This window comes from Stenella coeruleoalba (assembly GCF_951394435.1).
Source record: "Stenella coeruleoalba genome assembly, chromosome: 6".
NCBI lineage: Eukaryota > Metazoa > Chordata > Mammalia > Artiodactyla > Delphinidae > Stenella > Stenella coeruleoalba.
In genome coordinates, this window is record NC_137151.1 from 99,140,004 (window position 1) to 99,162,551 (window position 22,548).

The 22,548-nt window shown below is 43.4% G+C and overlaps 1 protein-coding gene across 3 annotated transcripts in view; it reads right to left on the reverse strand.

Moving 5' to 3' along the window:
* Positions 1-12,046: 12,046 nt before the first annotated feature.
* The window catches only part of KLF7 (KLF transcription factor 7), a 113,700-nt gene continuing 103,198 nt past the window's right edge, over positions 12,047-22,548 (reverse strand). For 2 of the 3 annotated variants that reach the window (XM_079923703.1, XM_079923701.1), the window contains exon 4: positions 12,047-18,396. In XM_079923703.1, the coding sequence (XP_079779829.1) occupies positions 18,359-18,396 (38 nt within the window). In that variant the 3' untranslated portion in view covers positions 12,047-18,358. The remainder of the gene's footprint in view (positions 18,397-22,548) is intronic. The other variant, XR_013828631.1, reaches the window with a different exon arrangement.

Genomic DNA, 22,548 nt, shown 5'->3' on the forward strand with positions numbered 1-22,548 from the left:
CCATTATATTTTCATTTCACAACTAAGGAGGTGGAGGCTTAGATAATAACTTGCCGCTTACTTCACATTTAGTAGGTGGTACAGTCAAAATTTGATCCCAAATATATCTGACACCTGAAGTCCTGCTCTTCATCATAGATCTATGTTGTGTTCTCATTTTTAAAAATTCCCTGCGTTCATTTGTTTATTTATGCATTCATTTATCAAACGTTTATTGAGAATTTACAACGTAAGGGCCAGGCACAACAGCAATGCTGGGCAAATTCTGGCTTTTGAAAAATGTGATACATTCCCTGTCTTCAGGTAGCTTAAAATCTAGCAGGCCTTTTGGATGGTGAAAATAGATCACCAGTTCATTTTATGTACTTATGAGATTTGTGTAAATCTTCATGTACTGATTATAACCGAAGAATCATAAGAATAAACTAGTTATTGAAAGGTCACTTCTTTGTCCTCCTCCCCTCCCATTGCAGGTGACAAGGATCTTCTCTTTCAGATAATTTCTGGAATGGAGATTTTACAAGCTAATAACTGACCAAAATAAAATATACATAATTCATTTGGGAGCATCTGAGTGGTTGGTCACAGTAGACTGAATTATTAGTGACACAGGTGTGATTCCTTAAGTTGACATTAAAGGAAAACCCCAAGAAGAGGCAGAAAGAACACTGAGTTGGGAATTGAAAACCTGGGATCCAGTTCTGGTTCTATCCCTAAACTAACCTTAGCCAAGTCACAGTCCTTTAAAAATTTCTTTTCTCATCAACAAAATTGGGGGGGAAATGTGAGTCTTACCTACATCATGGCAAAATTGTGTGAACCCAATGAAAGAATTTATATAAAAATGCTCTATTATGTAAATTAAAACCCAGAAGTTCCATATAATGCGCGTCTAGCATTTCAGGACCTCATTTGTTCCTTAGAGGATGGGGAAGGCAAATGGGTCATAGGTACGAAGGCGCACAGGGGGCTCTTCCCCTTTCCAGCCTCATCTTTTCGCTCCTTTGTGTCATGGTTTCATGGTTTCCTGCCCCCGAGACTTTGGTTTTTTTTGTCTTTTTTTTTTTGCGGTACGTGGGCCTCTCACTGTTGTGGCCTCTCCCGGTGCAGAGCACAGACTCCGGACGCCCAGACTCAGCGGCCATGGCTCACGGGCCCAGCCGCTCCGCGGCATGTGGGATCTTCCCGGACCGGGGCACGAACCCGTGTCCCCTGCGTCGACAGGCAGACTCTCAACCACTGCGCCACCAGGGAAGGCCCCCACCCCACCCCCCCGAGCCTTTGGATAAGTTGTTCCCTCTGTCTGGAATGCCCTTTCCTCACTGATGATCTTTTTGAGACTTAACTTGAACCTGACTTTCTCTGTACAAACTTCCTGATTTCTTTTAGGCAGAGTCATTGTTCCTTCTGTTCTTAGAGACATCTGATATATTTCTCTAACAGTTCATGTAACTGTAGTGTCGTTATCTGTGTATAGATGATGAGATTGGGAGCTTCGTGAGGGAAGGGACTGTCCTTTCTTCACGGGATTGTCTTTTCCACATCCCTCTTCTAGCGGCAGCTCATTTCCCCTACACCCATGTGGTTATCAGAGAACCCTCCGTGTTAGTCCAATGTAATCCCTCTCCTTACCTGCACGGATGGATTGTTTGGGAGTGAGCACCTGACCGAAGCAGAGCATACCATCCTGAAGGGCAGAGTCGTTTGGTTTAGGGTGAGCTCCTCGTCCAATGTGGGAATTGGAACTGAGAAAAGGAACTCAGTCTCTTTTGGTTTTGAAGCCATGTGTTACCGACAGCCATGTTTTTAGATGTCAGAGCAAACAAAATGGGTGTCTTGAGAAAGAGAAGAATGAAATAAATGAGCTGAGAGGAAGAGAGCTGAGATGCAGGGCTCTGAGCTCTTGAATCCCTATTTCTAGTGGTTCTAGAAGTCATGTTCCACTTCTAGGGTTTCCACAAGGATACTTTAGTATTCCTACAATAAATTATACTGCAATCCTTATAATGAATTCCCCTTTGTGCACAGACCACAGGATGAATTTCTGTCACCACCTAAAATGAATAAGCGAACATAAACATACAGTTCTAACTCATATATATTGCCTCGGGCATTTTTGCTTCCCAATGTTGAACACAGTCCTAGCTTACCGTACTCATTAGATAAGTTAGTAAATTCAATAAGCCTTACCCCAATTCTTGTGCCATACAGTTTTCATAGTACTGAATAAAACATCCTGATCCTATAAAGGACCAAATATAACAATGAAGTTGTGTTTTTAACCTTTAAACATGGACTAGTTACTTTAATAAAAATATAGTAAAACTCATCTTCTGAACAAACTTTTGGAATACTATTAACATAATAGCTCCAGTATAAACATAAACAACAATTAACTGAACCAAATATTCAGGCATCTCTTCACAGTAGGGCCGAATTTGCTTCATGAAGGTGCTGGTCAGCACATGGTAGATGGGAAAGCGCATTACTAGAAGAGAGATGTTTTCACCTCAGCGTTGCTGCTTAGCACTTTTGTGACATTGGGCCAGCCACTTGACCTCCCTGGGTTTGAGTTTCCTCATTCAAAAGACAAAGAAGAGGTAGGGATTTGGGCTTACGTAAGTCTATCCTCCTGACCGCACAAGTTTATCATGAATGTTAAATGAGGTAATAAAGCTATTGACAAGCTATTAAAACAATCATCAGAAGGAGTATACTTTCTCCATTATCCCACTATATCACTAGTGAACACTTGGATAAATCCTGTTCTCTATTTTGTACCTGTGGAGAGCTGTTACTAAAAATATACATAGGGACTTCCCTGGCAGACCAGTGGTTAGGGCTCTGTGCTTCCAATGCAAGGGGTGCAAGTTCAATCCCTGGTTGCGGAACTAGGATCCCACATGCCGTGAAGTGTGGTCAAATAAACAAACAAACAAACAGAATATATATAAACATACATATAGTCAAATCAAGTCAATCAGTTCCATTAGCCCATAACAGCTTTACTCTTCTAAGTACTGCAACCTGTTATTGGTTGGTGAAAACCACTCTAAAGTTCCTCTTAGAGAGAGGGGAGGGGTGGAGGGGAGAATGTCTAGGAATATTCTTTTGTGACCCTGTCTGGGCCCTTTCCCTCCTCAAGATTGCCCTCTCCTTTCTTCACCTCTCACTGAGTGCTACTTCCCAAGACAGAGACCTTTTACAATAATAGTAGTACGTTAGACTTGCCTGGCATTTTATTTGGGAGGAAATCCAAGTCATTTCACAAGCAAGTATTGTCTCGTTTTAAGGGCTGAGGAAACCGGCCCAGTGAGCCAGTGCTCCGGAAAACCACACCGCTTGTGAGGGACAGAAGCGAGGGGAAAATGCTTACTCTCCCATGCATATCATCTAGGACCCCTTAACAAAGACACTGTTCTTTTCTGTGCAAAAATAACAGATGCGGAAACACCTCAGAGCCCTTGCCCGCCGATGTGAAGGAAAAGGACGGAAATGAGTGGGCGCTTAATCACTGTTCCCCTCTGGGCCCAGCTTCCTGACCCTTCTTCCTCCCGGTACTCTCCAAGAATGGCAGGAAATCAGACCTCTAATATGGAAAAAATAACACTTAGCCAAGAAAATGGCAAACATTTCCACCGGGGTTGTGTTTTCTGAGAACACATTGATTTGCTCTGGGGGGATGAAGAGAAGGATTGAACCTGTGACGCACCACCCCCCCTCCCCTGGGCCTGTCTGGTGAGTCATCAGTTAAGGAGAATCTGGGCTGGCAAGGACCAGGGGTGGGGGCACGCACTTGGGGTGGCTGCAGGAGAGGAGGGAAGAGGGAGGCTGTAGATACTGTGCTGTCTCTCCTTCCCTGAGCCCAAAGCTGAGGTCCCCAGTCCAAGACTTGTGGTAAGTGTGAGCACCTGGTCCGCTTTCTCAAGGACTAGGATGAGATTCAGATCTAAGAAACTCTGCCCTGAAATGTGCCAGCTTTCTATTAGCACCAACAGTGACAGCCAGCACCTAGTGGGCAGGTAACACGTGCCAGGCCCAACTCTCATTGCCATGGGTCCACTTGTGTCATTCTTGAAACGATCTTCCAGTGGCTCAGAGAGAACGGGACAGTCAACGTGGGGCATAATTCATAATTAGTGTCTGCTTGTGTTTCATGATGCTTTTATATTTATCTTTGAATATAAAGTCTTCCGATGTTTTTGCAACTTATTCTGAACCTGAAGAGGAAGTCCTATTAGAAAGACCTGACAGACAGACACACACACACACACACACACACACACACACACACACACACACAGACCTGACACAGAAAGAGATGGAAAAGCAGGCCAATTTCTCTATCCGGTCATGGCCATGTTTTTCTGTAGCAGCTAAGTGTTGGGGTTTCGAAGTGTCTCCCCGAGAGAGGGAAGGCTCCCATTCCAGTTAGGTGAAGAGAAAGAAGCCATAGATCATCAGTGTATGAAGAGTTCTACAGGAGAAAACAGCATTATACATAAAAGAAGGTTTATCTCAGAAATACTGCAATGTAGATGATAAAGATTTTCCTTAATGTGCTAAATTGTGCCTTTTGTGAGTGTAGGGATCATATCTGCATATTGCCATTTGCATAACCAGAGCCTAGCCCAGATATTAGCTAGCATTAAAACATTAATTAATTAAGTGAATTAAAACATTAATTTTTGCTTGATGAATTAAAAGAATGAACAGAGGGCTTCCCTGTTGGCGCAGTGGTTGAGAGTCCACCTGCCGATGCAGGGGACACAGGTTCGTGCTCCAGTCTGGGAGGATCCCACATGCCGCAGAGCGGCTGGGCCCGTGAGCCGTGGCCACTGAGCCTGCGCGTCCGGAGCCTGTGCTCCACAACGGGAGAGGCCACAGCAGTGAGAGGCCCGCGTACAGCAAAAAAAACCACAAACCAAGAATGAACGGAAAGACGAATAGTTCTTTGAAACCATTCAAATTCTTTTGCTGTTCTATGATTTCTGTATCAAATATTTCTTGAAGTTATATTATCACAGAATTGAAGAAGAGGAAAGGACTTAAGATTCATCTAATTTATTCTTTTTAATTTTCAAGAAAGGAAAAGAGATGCCCAGAAAATTTAACTGATTTGCCTCAGGTCACACAGCCCTCAGGAGGCATAGTTAGAACTAGGAAAATGTTTCCTGACTCCCTCCTCCACTGTCCTTTCCGCCTGAACCCCTTTCATGCTGCTTCAGAGATGGATGGATAAGGAAATTCCACTTTGTCCTTACTGTAATGGAATTATGTTTTTTTTCTCTTATTGCCGCAGCTCTTCTCTTGATTCTCATGGATCTGCCTTAAAATGTTTTCTGATTTTTTTCCCTCCTCCTAAATCTTTTGAAAGGAGATGTAGCAGAAGTGTGGATGGGGAATTGGTTCTGGTAAAGTAAGTGGGTCAGTGCAAGTGTTGGAGTCTATTAAAAATTATGAACATAGAGATAGAACTATTGGCAAGGCCATGTTGGATGTTCCAAGATAATTGACCCCAATATGAAGAGGTTGGCTCTTGGACATTGCACCGGGGCTGCCATCTTTTCCTCCTTCCCCCTCTCAGCTCTGGAAAAATGAACTTTACTTGCCTTACCCCTTGCTCCCCACTTCCCCGCCCCCCACCCCCACCCCCAAGCAACAGCTGATTCAGCCAGTGATAAGCCCTAGACCGGAGCCTGGCCAATGAAATTCTTTCTCATGGGAAATTAGAATTGGGACCCTGAGACTATGTCAATTCCTGTGGGGAGCCAGGAGATGGGTTCTGCAGAGGCTGGAACTAAGGGAGTTACTCGGGGGTGGCTCTGGTGAAAGGTACGTTGGACAGTATACAACGGGTAAGGAAGCAGAGAAGCTCGTTTGTGGAAGGACGAGCAAACAGGCAAAGAAAAACAGAAATGAAACATGAGGGAGGCAAGGACTCTCAGATTCTCTCACGGACTATTTTTCCCACAATGGGTTTTTATGAAATCCTCCTGCAACTTTTTTATTAATCCTTTCATCATGATGCAATTGTAGTAAGTTTTTGTGCTTTTCAAAGAGAGGGTGGCTTTTGAGTTAGAGAAAGAAAAGTTGAGCAGAGGATGGTTTGCTTTTAAAGGGGCAGGTTTGCTTTTAAAGGAGCTGGAAAGGGAATATGACCTGGAGAATGAAGGGAAACGGAAGAGAAGAGAGCCTGCAGAGAGAGGAAGGGGATGGAGAAGACAAGGCACTGGGAGTGCCAGCGCTTGTGAGGCTGGTGAAGCTGAGGGGAGTTGGGTGAAGGTGGCTGCCTTCCAGATACCCCATTGACTCCGTGCCCAGCCAGCCTCATTTTCAACCCCAAGAGCCAATCAGCTGCTCATCACTGCTGCACAGGGAGAGCATCAAAGGGATTTAATAATGGTTGGCAAATGTCAAATTACATTGAATCTAAACCAAATTCCAGACATTGAGGGTTGCGTAGTCATTAACAATCAATTAGTGCACTCTGCTTTCAGTCAAGCATTTTTCACACCCTCCCGTTTGCATGACAAGGAAACACAAGCGTTGCTTCTCTTCCCCTCTGCGGCTGAGCAAGGCATCACTTCTTGAGTTTAGTCAGTGGAGGAACAAACTAGCCCCTGTTCTCATTGTTTTCATTTCCTCGTTTGCTCCCCGACAGCACTTTCAGGAGTGGAAGGAAACATTAAGCGCCATTCGTACATCCCGTTCTGCAAGCATGGGCTAAGGAACGAGACACGGGTCATTTTTTATCTCCTTCTTGGGAATCCTGAAGTAATAAAAAGGTAAAGAGGATGTCAAGAATCATCTAAAATCTTTTCTCTAGTTGGAAGCCAGGGACTCTGGGCTGCTGTCCGTGGAGGAGGGATGCATACCAATTACACACCGAGGGCATTAGGTGAACTCATTTCACCTCTAATGGTCCACGTTCTGATGCAGCAGGATTTCATTCCAGCAACAGAGCCGTAAACATTTACCACAAAACAAATCGTCGCTCTATTGATTGCTGAGTATCTGCTTATCCTTCCCTTTCCAAATTAGCTCAGATTTATGGCAATTCTCTTCCTGTTCCCTGAGCTACCTGCCTCATCCCTGGGGTGCTGTGGGTCAGAGGAAGGAGATAAGCAGGAATCTGTATCTGTACATTTTCAGGAAGAGCTTTCACAATCATTTTTAAAATTCCTTCTTTGCTGCTATATTTCCCTGCTAGGTCTTCCACAGGCCTATTTTTAGAACAGCTTCCTCAGAATATATAAAAGCCCATATTCTCCAACTGTGACATGAATTCTTTCCTCTCCTTCAGTTGATAAAATATGGATGTAAAACTGAGCTTAGCTCAAGGGGCTTTGCTGACAGACAGCAGACTCACATGGGCCCCTCCAAGCTCTCAGTCCCAGGGGACTTGTGCTTGAAGGATGCACTTCAATGGCATAAAGGCGGCAAAGGTTTAAGAAACAAATAGGACTTGACCCAGAGAGGGTGTCATTGGTGTCTCAGAAGCCAAGGTCAGGGCCCAGTCTTAAGCCCAAAGTGTTAGGTAAGTTGTTAGGTCCTAGTAACAGGCTGGCATTCCTATGCCCTGGTTAGGACCTCTGCCAGGGACCATCTTAGCAGGGCATGAACTGCCAAGGCCAACTGAGAGGATTGAGTCAAAAGCAACAAAATCAAAACGCACTGTCCCCAAAGAGTTACCACCAGAGGTCTTATCTAAGAAAAGACCCAGAGAAGGTCCATCTCAACACATTTTCAGGAGAAGGTTCCTGGGACTTAACCTGATCAGCTACCTCCTTGGAAGTCACTCAGATGGGGCTTTTCTTTGCTTCGGTCCCTTTATGAAGTCATTTGCCTACACTGTGGCTCCGCAGTGATGGGCAAAGAACTGCCTGCCTGACTCCTTACCCCTCCCCCTTCCTGAGGCCTGAAGTTAGCCACCTACTTTCCTATCCATAGTCCCCATGTCTCTCATCTTCCTTGCACTTAAAGTCTTTTCTTGTGAAAGGTTGTAATACACTCATTCACATTAAGGTACACATCATGGATAAAGTATAGAGTTACCTCTTCCTGGCTAGTTGAAGTTTTAAAATAGGGAAGTGTTTAGGCAAAAAAAAAAAATTTTACTAGTAGAATATCAGGTGCCTGGAAGCTGGTTGGAACAATATTTTGGGGGCTGAGTTGTGTGTATGTGTGCATGTACAGGTGGTGGGCTGCGGATCCCAGGAAACACGCTGTGAAGGTGAACACATCTTTTGATGCCATGTTTCATAGCATGCATTTGTTTCTAGGCATTGATTGTTGATTGGGGGAGGACACAAGGAAAGGGTGATTTCCTTGCTGCAGTCAACGCCCAGTGTTCAGAGCTCCATTCCCAGAATAATGGCATGACCTGGCCATGAGCCCATCCACTGAGAGTGCCTTGCCCTGAGGGAAGATGGGTGTTCCAAGGATGGGAAAGCAAGGCAGAGAATGCATGCTCACTCCACTCACGGCTGCATTATCTTCCTCCTAAGAGACCTCTGGGTCCTTAAGTAACTTCCCAGTCATCAAATCAGTCTTTATTAAATTTTCACATGCACTTAGTTTTAGATTCAATTTGAAATGTGCTCCAAGGAGCATCATATGGACTAAATAATTAGCTAAAGAGAAATGGTACAGAAAAGATTTTACAGAATGGCACAGAATGATGCCTCTCCAATACCACCAAGAGTAACTGAGTCTTTCAATGTAACACAATTATGTGTGTGTTTATTTTGAATTATACATTTATTTTCATTTATATTTAAAGAGGAAACAAGCAAATCAGTGGTTTCAGGAAATTTTTGCTTAGGACAAAGCTAAAACAGGTATTTAAGATTTTAAAAAGTGGGTCGATTTAAAGAAAAATATTAAGGAAGTATTACAGCAAAGATATCAAAAGAATCTTGAGGGCCATACTCAAGTGACTAAAGTTTAAGAAACAACGTCAAGACTGGTTGAGCATTACTGCGTATGCACAACCCTGGGTTGACTCCTGTTCTGCAAAGGACCTGCTGTATGACATTGGGCAGGTTGCCACCTCTCTGAGCCCCGGTATACTCAAGTACAATGGTGCATTGAAGGAGATCTCCAAGATCCCTTCCAATTCTAGCAAGTGATGCTTTATCTCTATTATAGGTTACCGTCTGTGACTAACGGTAAGGAAATTGGGAAATAAAGTCAGTGTTGTCAATGGTGATGTTATTGATAGACACACATAAGCATCAAGTTGGCTCCTGGGTCACTGAGGAACAGTGAGGGGCAGAGGAAAGTCGAGTCAGGGGACCTACGAGCCAGTGCTGTCACTGTGTCCCCTGGGCCTTCACAAAGTCACATGCCCTCTTTCAGTCCTAGTTTCTCTATTTGTGAAGGCAAAGCGTCATGGTTGTGAACGATACCTATTCTATTACTATGCAGTCTTGCTGGATAGCTCAACTGCAGTGTACACGAAGGGAAAATTCTAATCAAACAAATCTTGTTCTTCCCCAACCTTGTAGCTCTTTTTTTTTTTTTGCGGTACTCGGGCCTCTCACTGTTGTGGCCTCTCCCGTTGCGGAGCACAGGCTCCGGACGCGCAGGCTCAGTGGCCATGGCTCACGGGCCCAGCCGCTCCACGGCATGTGAGATCTTCCCCGACCGGCGCACAAACCCATGTCCCCTGCATCGGCAGGCGGACTCTCAACCACTGCGCCACCAGGGAAGCCCCCTTGTGGCTCTTTTGTCATTTCAGTATTTTTAAATGTAGTGGGGTGGTATGTATACTTATGTTAATTTTAAGATCAGGCAGAATTTTAAGAAAACAATAGGTTGAATTGACATTCAAGCCAGTCAGTACTGATAGTTTTGAACAGCTGGGATAAAATGTTTAATGTTGAAGAAGGAATCACAAATTGGCTTATCAAGGGTAACCCAAAAAACTATCATCATTCACCAGTCACCTCAAAATCTCATTTCAGTTAAAAGTTTTAATGATCTTCCCTTCTAAACCTATAATCCTAAGTGGAAGATGATCTAGCTATAATAAATTATTTATCAATTCCACCGAGCTCTGCTTTTTACAAGGTTCCTTTCCATTAGCACAGAATTTCCAGTCGGATACATAACCTCAGATTAGAGCTGTCACAAAGCCTATGCACTTTACTCCCCTAGGTTTACCCAGGTTACACTTTCTGACTACTGCCTGTTGAACTAGAATTATACTTACATTTTGCACTTACTAAGTGGCCAAGCTTGCTTCTCTGATCTGTGAGTTGACGAGGAGATAAATATTGCTAGAAGGCAACACAAAGAACTTGCAACTCGCAAACAGGGAGGACACAGCAGAGGAAGTAGAGTCACTCGGGGTAAAGACTGGAGTCATTTAGTTTGGGGGTCAGACAACCTGACAGTCTGGAATCATCCCTGAATTATGTTACACGGCAAAAACGGATGCTAGAAAAATTGTGAAGTGGGTAATGTATTTTTAGACATATTTTAAACAAAAGTTATGTCTCTAAATGTGGAAGCTTCAGTCATCTAGAATATTCACTTATGTAAACCATCTCCTTTCCTTATGGCAAAAATATTAGACTTACCAGCTTCCCCTCTTATCATCTCAGCGGGGTGTAGGTTGTCCCCCACCTAAAATGTTCAATTTGATATGCTTTGACATGTCAGGCTTATTCTTACGGAAAAATAAGCCATGCTCTAAGTAACACTGCAAAACTATCTTATCCTTCCTCGCGCAAAGAAATTTCTAAGCCAATGACTTTGGTTATGAGATGGTTAAATTACTCCGCTAGGCATGGACCTACTAAATGACCAGGGACCAGGAGGTGGGGCTGTGGACTCCAGGGCTGGTTCTCTTCCCACTGGAGCCTGTAGTCTCTTGTCAGCTGGCTTTGGGTTGCCCTTTTGCCCAGCTCACTTGCTTACTTGAAAGATGTGGCCGCAGATCTTTACAACTTTCAAAACCATTTTCCTGGCCCCTGACGCATCTACTGTTCTCTTTCCCTTAAGTTTTATTAGGGTGAGGCCACAAGCATTCAGCCTCCCTTCCCAGCCCCCTGCAACACTCCTCACACCCGTTTTCCTGTTCAGAGATATGCATGTGCCCAGGCAGCAAGTTTGGTCACCATAGTCACGATCTTTAATGTGAAAATTGATCGAAAAGTTTCTCGTCACATTTGTCTGAGGAGGGATAGAAGTGATTCACCACTGCATCCGTTTCCCTAAGTCCAAAGCGTGAAAAGAAAGCTTGAGTAGCACTGTGTCCAGTGTAGGTGACAAATGTGTTCGTTTGTTGCTCCCAGTTAATGATAGCACTTTTCTCGGAGATTCGCCCTGCAAGGGGTGCTGGGATTGTAACAGCAGTTAGGTTCTCTACCTTTCTGCTTACTTGGATGTTCTTTCCTGGAAGTCGTGTGGGGAAGAGAAGATTTTAGTAAGTGTTCTTTTCAGTTCTGAGAATTCTCCCTAGGCCTTCCACCTCCCTCTTGTCAGTGTTTGCGGTTGCTTAGATCTGCATCTACCTTCTCGTACTTACGCCTAGCCACCCACATGGCTCTGCCTCTGGTTAGCCTTCTCTTCCCCACCTTGTCACCAAACGCCTATAAATTGATTCCTCAACACCTCACCTCCATTATTCCTTCTCACATTTGCCTTCTTCTCTCCTGCACCAAGCGCTTCAAGTTGCCCTTTCCAAAGCTGCTATCCCAGAACAAACCTTCCCCTTCTCTCACCAAATAAACTGCTTTCAATAAGCTGCTCCTAACCCCCTGAACAAATGACATCCCACAACCCACCTCGTTCGAAAATATTGCTTTTCATACCTCCAACCATTTGCTCTCTACCCCCCCTTAAAGAAATAAACTGTCTTTAGTGTTCCTTCTTATCTGGGCTCTGAGCTACCTCACTGAAACCATAAAATACACACACACACACACACACACACACACACACACACACCCCCAACAGCCTCCCAAATGAAGAAAAATACCTAATACAATCTCCTGCCTCCCCTTTTTCTCTCTGAGAAAGAAAGTTCTCCTGAGGTATATAAGGACCCGTTTGGATCTCTCTGAGGATTTTTTTTTCTCCCTGGTGAGATAAGCTAAGGAGAAATACAGTAAGGCATTCCAAGGCCAAACACATTCTACTGTTTATTACACATATTACATTCTTAAATAAAAATGCGTCACATAACATTTTTTGCATAGATATCTTACAATATACCAATTTAAAAAAGAATTATGAAACAGACCAGTAACAAAAATAAATTTTTTCTTCATTAATAATTTTGTAACATTAACATACCACCATCATATAATACAAATAATAGTTTTAAATCTTAAGACTTTTGTACAGCAAAAAAACTTGACAAAGTAATATATTTATATATATATATAAAAAGCTTAAAAAAAATAAAATGTCAAAAAAAGGCATAACCGAGGGCTATAAGACTGGGTACTTCTGTGATATATTATAAATACCAGAGAAGGCCTGAGAGAGAGCATGTGACCGAGGGAGGTGTGGGAGGGGTAGGGCTGGGAGTAGGTCTCTCCAAACACACTTGTTAGACACGTCTGGCAAAAAGAAAACGTACAGTGCAAAAATAAAGTTCTTCAAGCAACTGTTACGAGCATGATAGAGAGTTGAAAGAAAAGTGGCAGTGGCTGGGAGGTTGCATGGTAGGAGGAGGGAGAGGGTGACAGGAGAGAAGGAGTTTGGGGGGCATTTATGGAAAGGAAGGGGGAGGATTCAAAAACATTAAACATTTATTTTTGCCTCTGTGTTAGCAAGGAGATCTTGGCCGTAACAGGTGTATTTTTCCTCCCTGGAATGAAGCAGAAGTGAAAGATCAAGAAATTCAACTAAATCTGGGTTTAGATAGAAAATGCATGCGGAGAAAAACAAAAACAAAAAGGTTGAGGACCAGCCAGTGAGCCCCAAAGCCTTTCGGGACCTAGATTTGCAGAAATCATTCTGCCTCAGGTCCAAAGGCCTAGGATTAAAATGTCCCCTCTCCCCACCCTCAGCCCCTCCCCTCTACGTGGAACTCCCAGTGTGTTTTCAATATACTGGCAATTATAAGCATCCATCCCCCCCAAAAGATATTAGGCACTGGTGGCTACTCCTCGTAAACGTCAGTAGCCTAACTGTTTTCCTTCTGCGAAGGTACATTAGGTACACGTGCACACGTGTCTAGCTGCGTGCACGCATACCACCCTCATTATTCTGACGTGGGGTGCATTTTATGGCAGTAGACAGAAGCTGGAGTCAAAGCAGTTTACGATTCCAAAGCTCACAGTTGAAAAAAATTGTATAAACAGTCCCCAACAAAGAACGCATCAACCTTCCCTCGTGACTGCTGAGAGGGAGCCCTGTTCGAAAAGAGTATCTCGTTTGGGATATTTGTGAAGTGACGGCCTAGGATTTCTCTCTCCGTTTTTGATACCTGTTTCCCGAGGACTTATACGTAAATGCAAAACACCTGAAGAAGACAGTACTATACTGGAAGGGTGCACGGAAGAAAGTTAATTGCAGCTTTATTTTTCCCTTTTCCAGGATCTATTAGGAATCAACAGAGGAGATTTAAGCCAGTGTTAAAAGCAAGAGAAAACCCTGAAGCCTCAGGCAGTTCGTCATGGGATCTCGCATTTACAAGCAGTTTTTGCTTCCTTTGACACATTTTCGTTGTTCCGTCTCAAGTCTTCCCAAAGATCCTCATTGAGGAAAGTAGGCCATCAAAGAGGCATCGATGTATACTCAGGCCAGCCCCTTTTCAAACTGAGATATCACCATGTTTACCGAAATGTAATCCAGACCCGGAATGCAAATTCTCTCCTCCTCCCTCCACCCCACACTTGGCAGCGGCCACTTCCGGAAGATGCCAGAGGACGCTTCCGCAAGTAGATTTCAACCAGGTTTTACTTAACGAATTTTCACTTTGGCAAAGATCTGGGTGCAAAACTGCGGCCAGAAATGCTGGCCCTCATAAGATTTTTTTCAAAAAGAAACAATGAACCTGATTTCTGTAGTTAAATATGTTGCATCTCTGACTTTCCCAACCTTCTTCCTTCTCCTAAAACCAACTCATGCAAAAGAAAAGCCAAAAGCACTTTGCACTATATTTTAGATTTTATGAAGTGACTTCCATAGAGGAAACCATTTTGAACCAATAAAACTAATCACTAAGATTTGTTGTTCTTGCCATTTGAGTTCATTTCTTTTGACTTTGCCGTAGAATTCAGGAGTTGGAGCTATAGGCAGAATGTTCTGAACGCACTGGCTGAGCCACCCTGAAAGTCCCATTTATTTCCCCTTTGATGCAAATAGACATGGCTAATCTGGAAGCTTATCTCAAACTGAGATCCTTAAAAAGAAAATCTTCTCTGGCTTCTAGATTCAAAGAAGAGTTTTTAAAACATAGGAATCAGTTCTGCTAATCATGCGTGAGGTTGGCCGTCTTTTTTTACCCTGTTATCATCAGGCAATCAAAGATGTGAAAAGGGCACAAGAGGTGCAGGAGGGGAGGAGGACAGGGGATACTTGAAGGGCTTTGCAAGGGAGAGCACAGAGAGGAGAGGGAAATGGTCAGCATGAAGTTCATTCTGGGGGTCTCCGATATTTTTATAAAATGCAGCTCTGTCATGGAATCCAAACATCTCTTTTTCGGGACATAATACCCATCACCACCAGGCATTAAGCTGGGCAATGAACCGTCAATGGGGCAGGAGGCCAGTAGCCAGGAGCAGCATTATAATTTCAGGTTTCCACATCTTTGACTTACAGCCGTGTGGTAGGAGAAAGAAGCACAAACTGAAATAAAGAAAACTGTCAATGGCTTCGAAACACTCTTTTCCTATACGTCAAACTCTGAACCCTGGATAAACCGAGCTTGAGAGGACAACCTCAAGAAACACCGTGCCAGGTTTTTCCTTTCAAATTTGAGATCCCCTGGAATGTTGGGCGGTAACAATTTAAATGAGAAAGCGGTTTACTGTATTTCAAAGGTCCGTTAAAGCACTGTTCTAAATAACCTGTCCTCTTGGAAGCAAACTAGCTTCAGGTTATTTCTTGGAAAGCCTGTTCACGCCAGCAGGCTCTTTCCAACCATCTCTGCCGTTTCAGAGATGATGGACACTTGATCACAAATCCATTTCCAAAATGATTGGGGCTACTTGCCCCCCACCCCACCCACCACGGACAGGACTGGTTATCATTCAGAGGTGTCAATCGGGCTAGAGAAGAACAGTTTCAAAGCCATACACTTAGCGCCCACCAAATTCTCAGGCCAGTTCTCACAGTCAACAAATACCTGAAGCAAGCAAGCCAGCCCCACCATCGAGGTTCAGTGCACCCTGCTCAGAGAAAGGTCAGGAGCAGATTACAAAGGACCTCACTGATACAGAAGAGAGAGAAACTGCCGAACATTTCAGACGCTGATGAAGACCAAATGCCCTTCGTTCTGCCACGTTCAAATGAGATCTTTTCAAGACCACAGATGACAACGGGAAGCGAGCAAGCAATGATTACTCTTTTGCATTTTTTTTAAACTTTTTTTTTAATAGAGCCTTGCATTGGTCAGTTCAAAAATTAAATTAAGTATTATAAACCCTTAATAATAATAGCATTTCGAGAGGCAAGAGCAACTCCAGCTGGGCAGAGAACGTTTGTAAATCGTGGCAGCCATGGCTAACGCCATCACTGGTGTGTGCGTGCAGTCATGCTGGAGGCTGCTCTAGAAAGGGAAATCAACGAACCAACAAAACCTGGGGTGTCTAAAGTTTCATCTAGTGCACTGACTGGAGGCGCTACAGTCTAATACAGCTGAGGGACAAGGTCCCTCACACATCCTTCATTGAGAAAGGATGCACCACACATTCAAATATAATCCCATGGTCCGCCCTGATGGACTGGCTACAAATGCACTCGAATGCAGTCGAGAACTATGAGATTGTCAGCAAGCAGTGCTCCAGAAACGGTTTCTAAGTCATGTCTAGTTTTAAATCTTTGGAATAAAACTGATTTTTTAAAATACCCTCCTACTAACATATACATAATTGCCTCTGGCAAATGGGCAGATTTTGTGTGTATGTGTGTTTAGGGTGGTTTTTCTTTTTTTTTGCTGTTTTTTCTTTTTTTGTTTCATTTTTCTTTTTTTTTTTTCTTTTTTTTTCTTTTTTTTGGTCTAAATTGAAAAAAGGAAAAAGGGAAAGAAAACTTTAAGGGCCGGACCTCAGAATGCCCCAAGTGTCCAATTGGCAGCTACAGCATTTGTGATAAGGAGGCTCCTTTGCCCTCAGACGAGTAGTTTCAACATGTCAGTGAAATCAAAGTTTGCAGAAAGCTGAGAAACCAAATGCCAAGGATCTTGAAGGTTGCTGTCATAAATGTATCTGTGTTTCTTACATTATTATTTCCTTCAAAGACTTCACTTTTGCATCCCAAATAGGTATGGGGTGGCATTTTAACAGTCAATGAGTCAAACAGTCAAGGAGGGCAGGAGGGGAGCCAGCTGGATGAAGGAGCAGCAACCATGGGTGGACCAAATGCCATTTTTGTTTTTTTAGACGTGTCTTGAAGGGATGGTCCCAGAATATACAAAATATACAATCTGCCCTAAAACCACCCCGCTTGCTTGCATAGGCCATTTAATGGTCCTAAAGGCAGTCTTTGGAGTTGAGGCCAGTGCCAGCTAGCTAAGAATGCGGGTAGATGGAGGCCGATATTGGATTGTGTGTGTGGGATGGAAAGTGAGGCATGTAACCCCCTCGGCGTCAGCTTGCAGAGTAAGAGTGAGGCCTCTGTTGATCCCGGGTGCTCTAGGTCACAAGTCATGGTGGGCCTAGCCAAAAAAAAAAAAAAAAATCAGAAATATGTCTCTCTTTTTAGACAGAGCATGAGAGAAATATCTCAACCCTTTCTTTAAATGTCCACCCTTCATTCCCACAATGGCATTTCGAACTGTGTGTTTTAACAAGTGGGGTGATACGACTCAGTGGGTATGAGAGAGGAAGAAAGGGTGATGGTTTTTGAAGTCACTAGACTTGGGAGGCATCCTCTGTTCTCCCCACTCCTGGAAAGAGTGATATTTTTGGCTTTTTGTCAGGTCGTAACCCAGAGTTAGGTTAAATATGCAGCTGCCCTTTGAGACTAGCAACATCTATGCTGAAACTGGTTATAGGTTAGCAATGACATACAGCACAGGGTTGATCACTGTAAGCTGAGGTCAGGATGCCTCAAGGGGGATGAGAAAAGTGTGATGTCCCATCTGATTGGCTGCTTCGAGAGCTGGACATCCAGGTGCCGAGAGAGAGTCCTGGAGAGTTTTAGTCCATGGAGAAAAGATAAAACATTTAAGCTTCCAAATAAGCTTTTCAAGTTTTCGTTAGCAAAAAACAGAGATTAAAAAGAAAAAATCTAGCACTGGCAATAAGGTGAGGCTCAAGGGATATACTGTGATTTATCATCAAGGACTTTATTCTCTTGGCCACTTTGCAGTCATGCTAGAAGTTTCCAGAATCCCTAGTGCATATGGTGTGCAAGAGAGTCAAAAAGTAAGAAAAGAAAACTCCTCCCTGGAGAGTGAAGTCTAGAGAAATGCAGGCCAGAAAGGTGTAAGGAGTTATTCCAGAGTCTGCCGCCACTAAGGCCGTTGGTATCAACTGGATAGATCTCAATAGTACTAAGAAGAACCAAAACTGATCAACAGTTCTGTGAGGAAGTCGGACGCACGGAATAGTAGGACTTTTCACACACAAAGGACAAATAAACCAAGAGTTAATTTTGGCTACCAAACTGCAATTTGGTTTTCTAGGTCATTTTCCCCCAACTATTTAAAAAGAAACATTAGTGCTACACATATGCAACTTTAAGACGTTGTATTCTCCTATCAAGTTGCACTGAGAAGCAAGTTAAATAAGCCCCTCTTACTGCCGTCCACCTGCAGAGACGTCATATCCATTTTCTTTGATTTCCATTGGCAACAGCGGGAAATAATTCCAATAGTGCTGAAGTAAGCAGCCAGACTGCCTTGCTGAGTTCACCTGGTTTCCTTCTTCTTCGTCTTCTACCATCTGGCTAGGGCAAGGCATAAAGAATAGACGTATATATTTTAAATATAGCTGAGTGCATGACAGTGTGTGTGTGCGCGTGTGTTGTGTGTCTATGTGTGAGTGCGTGTATGCGTGTCTGTGTGTGTCTGTGCGTGTGTGTACACAGAGGTTTAATAAGTGAGAACTTTCTTCTGCGAGGCAATGGGTCCCCGCCTGAAGTCCAGCCCCCTGCCTCATGGCATTTCCTTCGGACAATGGCCTGCGCCATGGCAACTGTGGCCTTTAGGTTTTTTAGATATGTCTCTTCATATGGAGGGCAAGATGGTCAGACCTGGAAAAACACCTAGGAAACATAAAAATAACACGGATATTAGAGAGATTTGGGTAAATAACTTAACTTCCATCACCCCTTAGAAAACAATTAGCCCTACCTTAAAGAGAAGCAGTGCATGTGTGTTGAGAAATAAGGTGTGTAGAGAAGGTGAGCTCAGGAGTCAGACTGCTTGGGTTCAAATCCCAGCTCTTCCAATAGCTGTATGACTCTGAGCACCTTAACCTCTCTGTACCTTAATTCCTCCTCAATAAAATGGGGATAATTACAGCACTTACTTCATAGATTGGTTGTGAGGATTAAATGAGATGATCTATGTAAAGTGCTTAGAAAATTCTCTGGCACATGGTAAGATCTCGATGACTATTAACTATTATTATCGAAATTGTCATTATTAAAGAAGAAATGAATGTAAAAGTGTGTTGGAAATGACGTGTCATGCCCGTATAGGGTAAATAAAGAATGATTAGCCTGTACCATTGAATGATGAAACTCTAACATTTCAACACCCAGATTTCAGTCCTAAGCTTTACAGTGGAAGCCCAGAAATGCTGCCTGTGATACCTGCAGGTCTATATAGACACTCTATATTCAAGTCGAGAAAAAGCTCATGTTTATTAAGGATGGTATCATATGCAGGCATGTGCTAGCTATTTCCCCAATCTCACCCCAATAATATCCTCAGCTGCCTTCCATGGTAAATCTTTGCACCCCTTTTGTATGCATGTGCTAAATAAGGACACTGAGGCTTGGGTCACACAGCCAGTGAGTGGCAGCCATGGGGTGAGAACCCAGGCAGATCTATAAGCCCACTCTTTTGAACTGTTTCTTGGTACCCGACGTCCACCGCTGAGTGCCTTTGTCAGCCTCAGAGCTGATGCAGTGGTTGTTTTCACTCCTTCCCCCTTCTTCTGACACCACCAACTTGATCTTGCCCAGGACAGCAACTCTTCTGCGTTCTCAATTGTATGGGCCTGACCCTCCTCCTAAGGCTGAAGTTTTATGGCCACAGTGATCTGCTTTACTGACAGTCATGTGACCCACAAAAGTCAATGACAGCCAGCTCTGGGACATTTGCTGAAACTATTGGAAGAGAGAAGCTCTCTTTCCACTGGGGCTAAGATACTAATACTGAAGCCCGGAGCTGCTGGTGTCCATATGGCCATGTGGGAAAGAGCCTGCTTGAGAACGAAGTCAACAGAGAAAAATGGGGCCAGGGGGTAGAAAGGAAGAGAGAGTTTCTAGTCCTGTTGAAATACATCTGAGAACCTGGACCCAGCCAAGCCAAAAGGCAAATCCATTTCTATTCTTCTTAGTTATTAGAGCTAATAAATACCTTTGGAAGCTAACATCAGTCTGAATTAGAGTTCTGTACTTATAACTAATAGAGTGGCCATTTCCATATCCCCAAAGCCTACATACAATCTCAGGTTCTGGCTGGAGTCCCAGTGAAGCCAGCACCTCAGACAGCAGTCATTCTTAGCTCTGGGTGTACATCCTCCCTCAGATCCTCTTCTAGAAACTGGCCACCCTCCTACCTGGGAGAATGTTCCCAGGATCCCCTGAGGCCTGAGATAACCCTCACAGTCCAAAACTCTTGTTGGGATATTAGCAAGCTGTCCTGCTCGGGTTAGCAAGGTTTCCTGTTCAGTGCAGAATTTCCCTGTATTTGTTCATTCCCCAAACAAACAAACAAACAACAAACAAACAAAAACCAGCCCTATCCCCTGATCCCAACATTTCTCCACACACCTTTTGTGTTCATTTCATAAACAGGTACACATGCAGGATAGAACCTCAAGGAAATGAAGCAAAACACAACAAAGGTAAAATGAAAAAAAAAAGGGAAAAGTACAGTAGAAAATGATCTAATCCAATAATGTGTTGAATAATAGTAATTCTAACTATAACCACTTATTTCAGGCTCTGATTTGGTATGAGAAAGATACTTGGATAATCCCTTAGAGTTCCATTGAAAGGGGATTTGATTTACTATAAAACAGTGATAAATTTTCCTTAAAAGCAAGTACTTGATGTCACTGGTACAAGAAAAAGCAACACAGCCTGCAGAGAATTTAGTATTTGACTTGCACGACTCTGTCCTGTCCTGAAGGCACACTTAGTACTGCCCACTGCCTCCTCTCTTTCTTTCCCTCCCTCCCTCCCTCCCTTCCTCCCTTCTTTCTTTTCTCCGTCCTTCATCTCAACAGCTTTGAGGAAGAAGATCTAAGCCAGGAAGTTCTTTTTGTAGGTATTTCCTTTTTAAAGTTAACATCCTCACGAGAACTCTATATAAAGACAGTACCATTCTTATCCCCACTACCAGATGAGATACTCATCAAAAAGAGGCAAAGCCAAAATCTGAACCCAAGTAGCCTGACTCCAGAGCCCAGGCTCTTCGCCATATCTGCTTTTTAGGCTGAAAAGAAGGTCAAGCTGAGCTGTCAATTTAAAGAGTCTCTAGTAGGCAGAATAATGGATGGCCCTCCCAAGATATCTACACCTCATCCCCAGGACTTGTGAATATGTTAGGTTCAAAGACAAAGGGGAGTTAAGGTTGTGGATGGAATTAATTTGCTGATCGACTGATCTAAAGATAGGGAGATTACTCTGATTTATCTGGGTAGGCCCAATGTCACCACAAGGGTCTTCAAAAGTGGAAGAGGGAATTAAAAGAGAAAACCAGAGAGATGGCAGCAGGTGAAGGACTCAACAGCTCTGATGATGAAGGAATGGGGTCAGGAGGCAAGGAATGTGGGCAAAGCTGAAAGCTGGAAAAGACAAGGAAATGGATTCTCCCCTTGAGCCTCCAGAAAGCAACAGAGCACAGCCCCCATCTTGATTTTGGCCCCAGTGAGACCTGTGTTGGACTTCTAACCTACAGAGCTGTAAGATAATAATTTATAAAGATAAATAAGGGTGATATAAACTTGTGGCAATTGGTAATGGCAGCAGCTAGAAAACTAATCCAGAAGTTAATCTGGTCAGACCTGAGCAGTAAGGACCTGTAAGAAAGCAACAGAGCAGGTACTAAGAATCCTGCCTGTCCAAAAGAGGCACATGGGGATTTGAGACAGTAAGAAGCAAAGTATAAGTCATGGCAGTACAAAACCTCTTTCTTTTCCTTTCCATATCCTGAGAACATATAGGACAACAGTATTCTTGAGATAGGACTTCATTTGAAATTACCACTCCGTAATGTATGTGTTCCATCCTTTTATTCTGCATTTACCACTTGCCTAGCCTGTGCTGGGTATCTAGCAATATATGTACAAGCAACTATCTTTACCCTTCAAGTTCTTTCAGAAAAAAGTAAACCGAATCTTTGACATGGTATGAAATGTAACTGCACCCCTCTTGAATCAAACTAGCATCATTATTTTTTTAAATTCTAGGAAGTACATGATGTTTAGAATTAGACTAGGTGGTTTCTGAACTGGAGATAAAGAAGACTGCAGGGCAAGGAATGTGGGCAGCCTCTAGGAGCTAAGAGTGGTTCTGGCTGATAGCAAACAAGGAAATAGGACTTCAGGCCTACCATAGCAAGAAGTCTTATGATACTCTGAGGAGAGAACCTAGCCAGGCCAAGCTGGATTTCTGACCTACAGAAATATGGGAAGATAAACCACAGGCAGTATGGCCTTTGCATTCAGAGGTCTTCGTTGAAGTTCTCACTGAGTTCCTCCTTTCTTCTCCCAAGCCTGGCAAGCATTCTTGTGATTACGTCTTTGAATTCTTTATCAGCACCATCATTCTTGAGAGATCAAGACAGTGTTACTGAAAACCATAAATCTAAAGAGGGGTGGCTAACATTTTTATAAAACAGTTGAAGAAGATGAGGAATTGATATACAGAGAAGTTCAATAACTTGCCCTAGGATATAACTGTTACAGGACTGCCCTCCAGACTTCCTGAATAAGTCAAATTGTGGTTAACTGATCATCATCAAGTCATTATGACAATCCAGGAATAAGATCTTTCTGTCCAAAAAGGACTTCCATACTATATGAATAGAAGTAGTTAAGAGGAGGCATCCTTGTCTTGTTCCTGATCTTAGAGGAAAAGATTGCAGATTTTCCCTGCTGTATGGCTGATAGGGTCTTGGTGCTCCGGCCAGGTGCCAGGCCTGTGCCTCTGAGTTGGGAGAGCCGAGTTTAGGACACT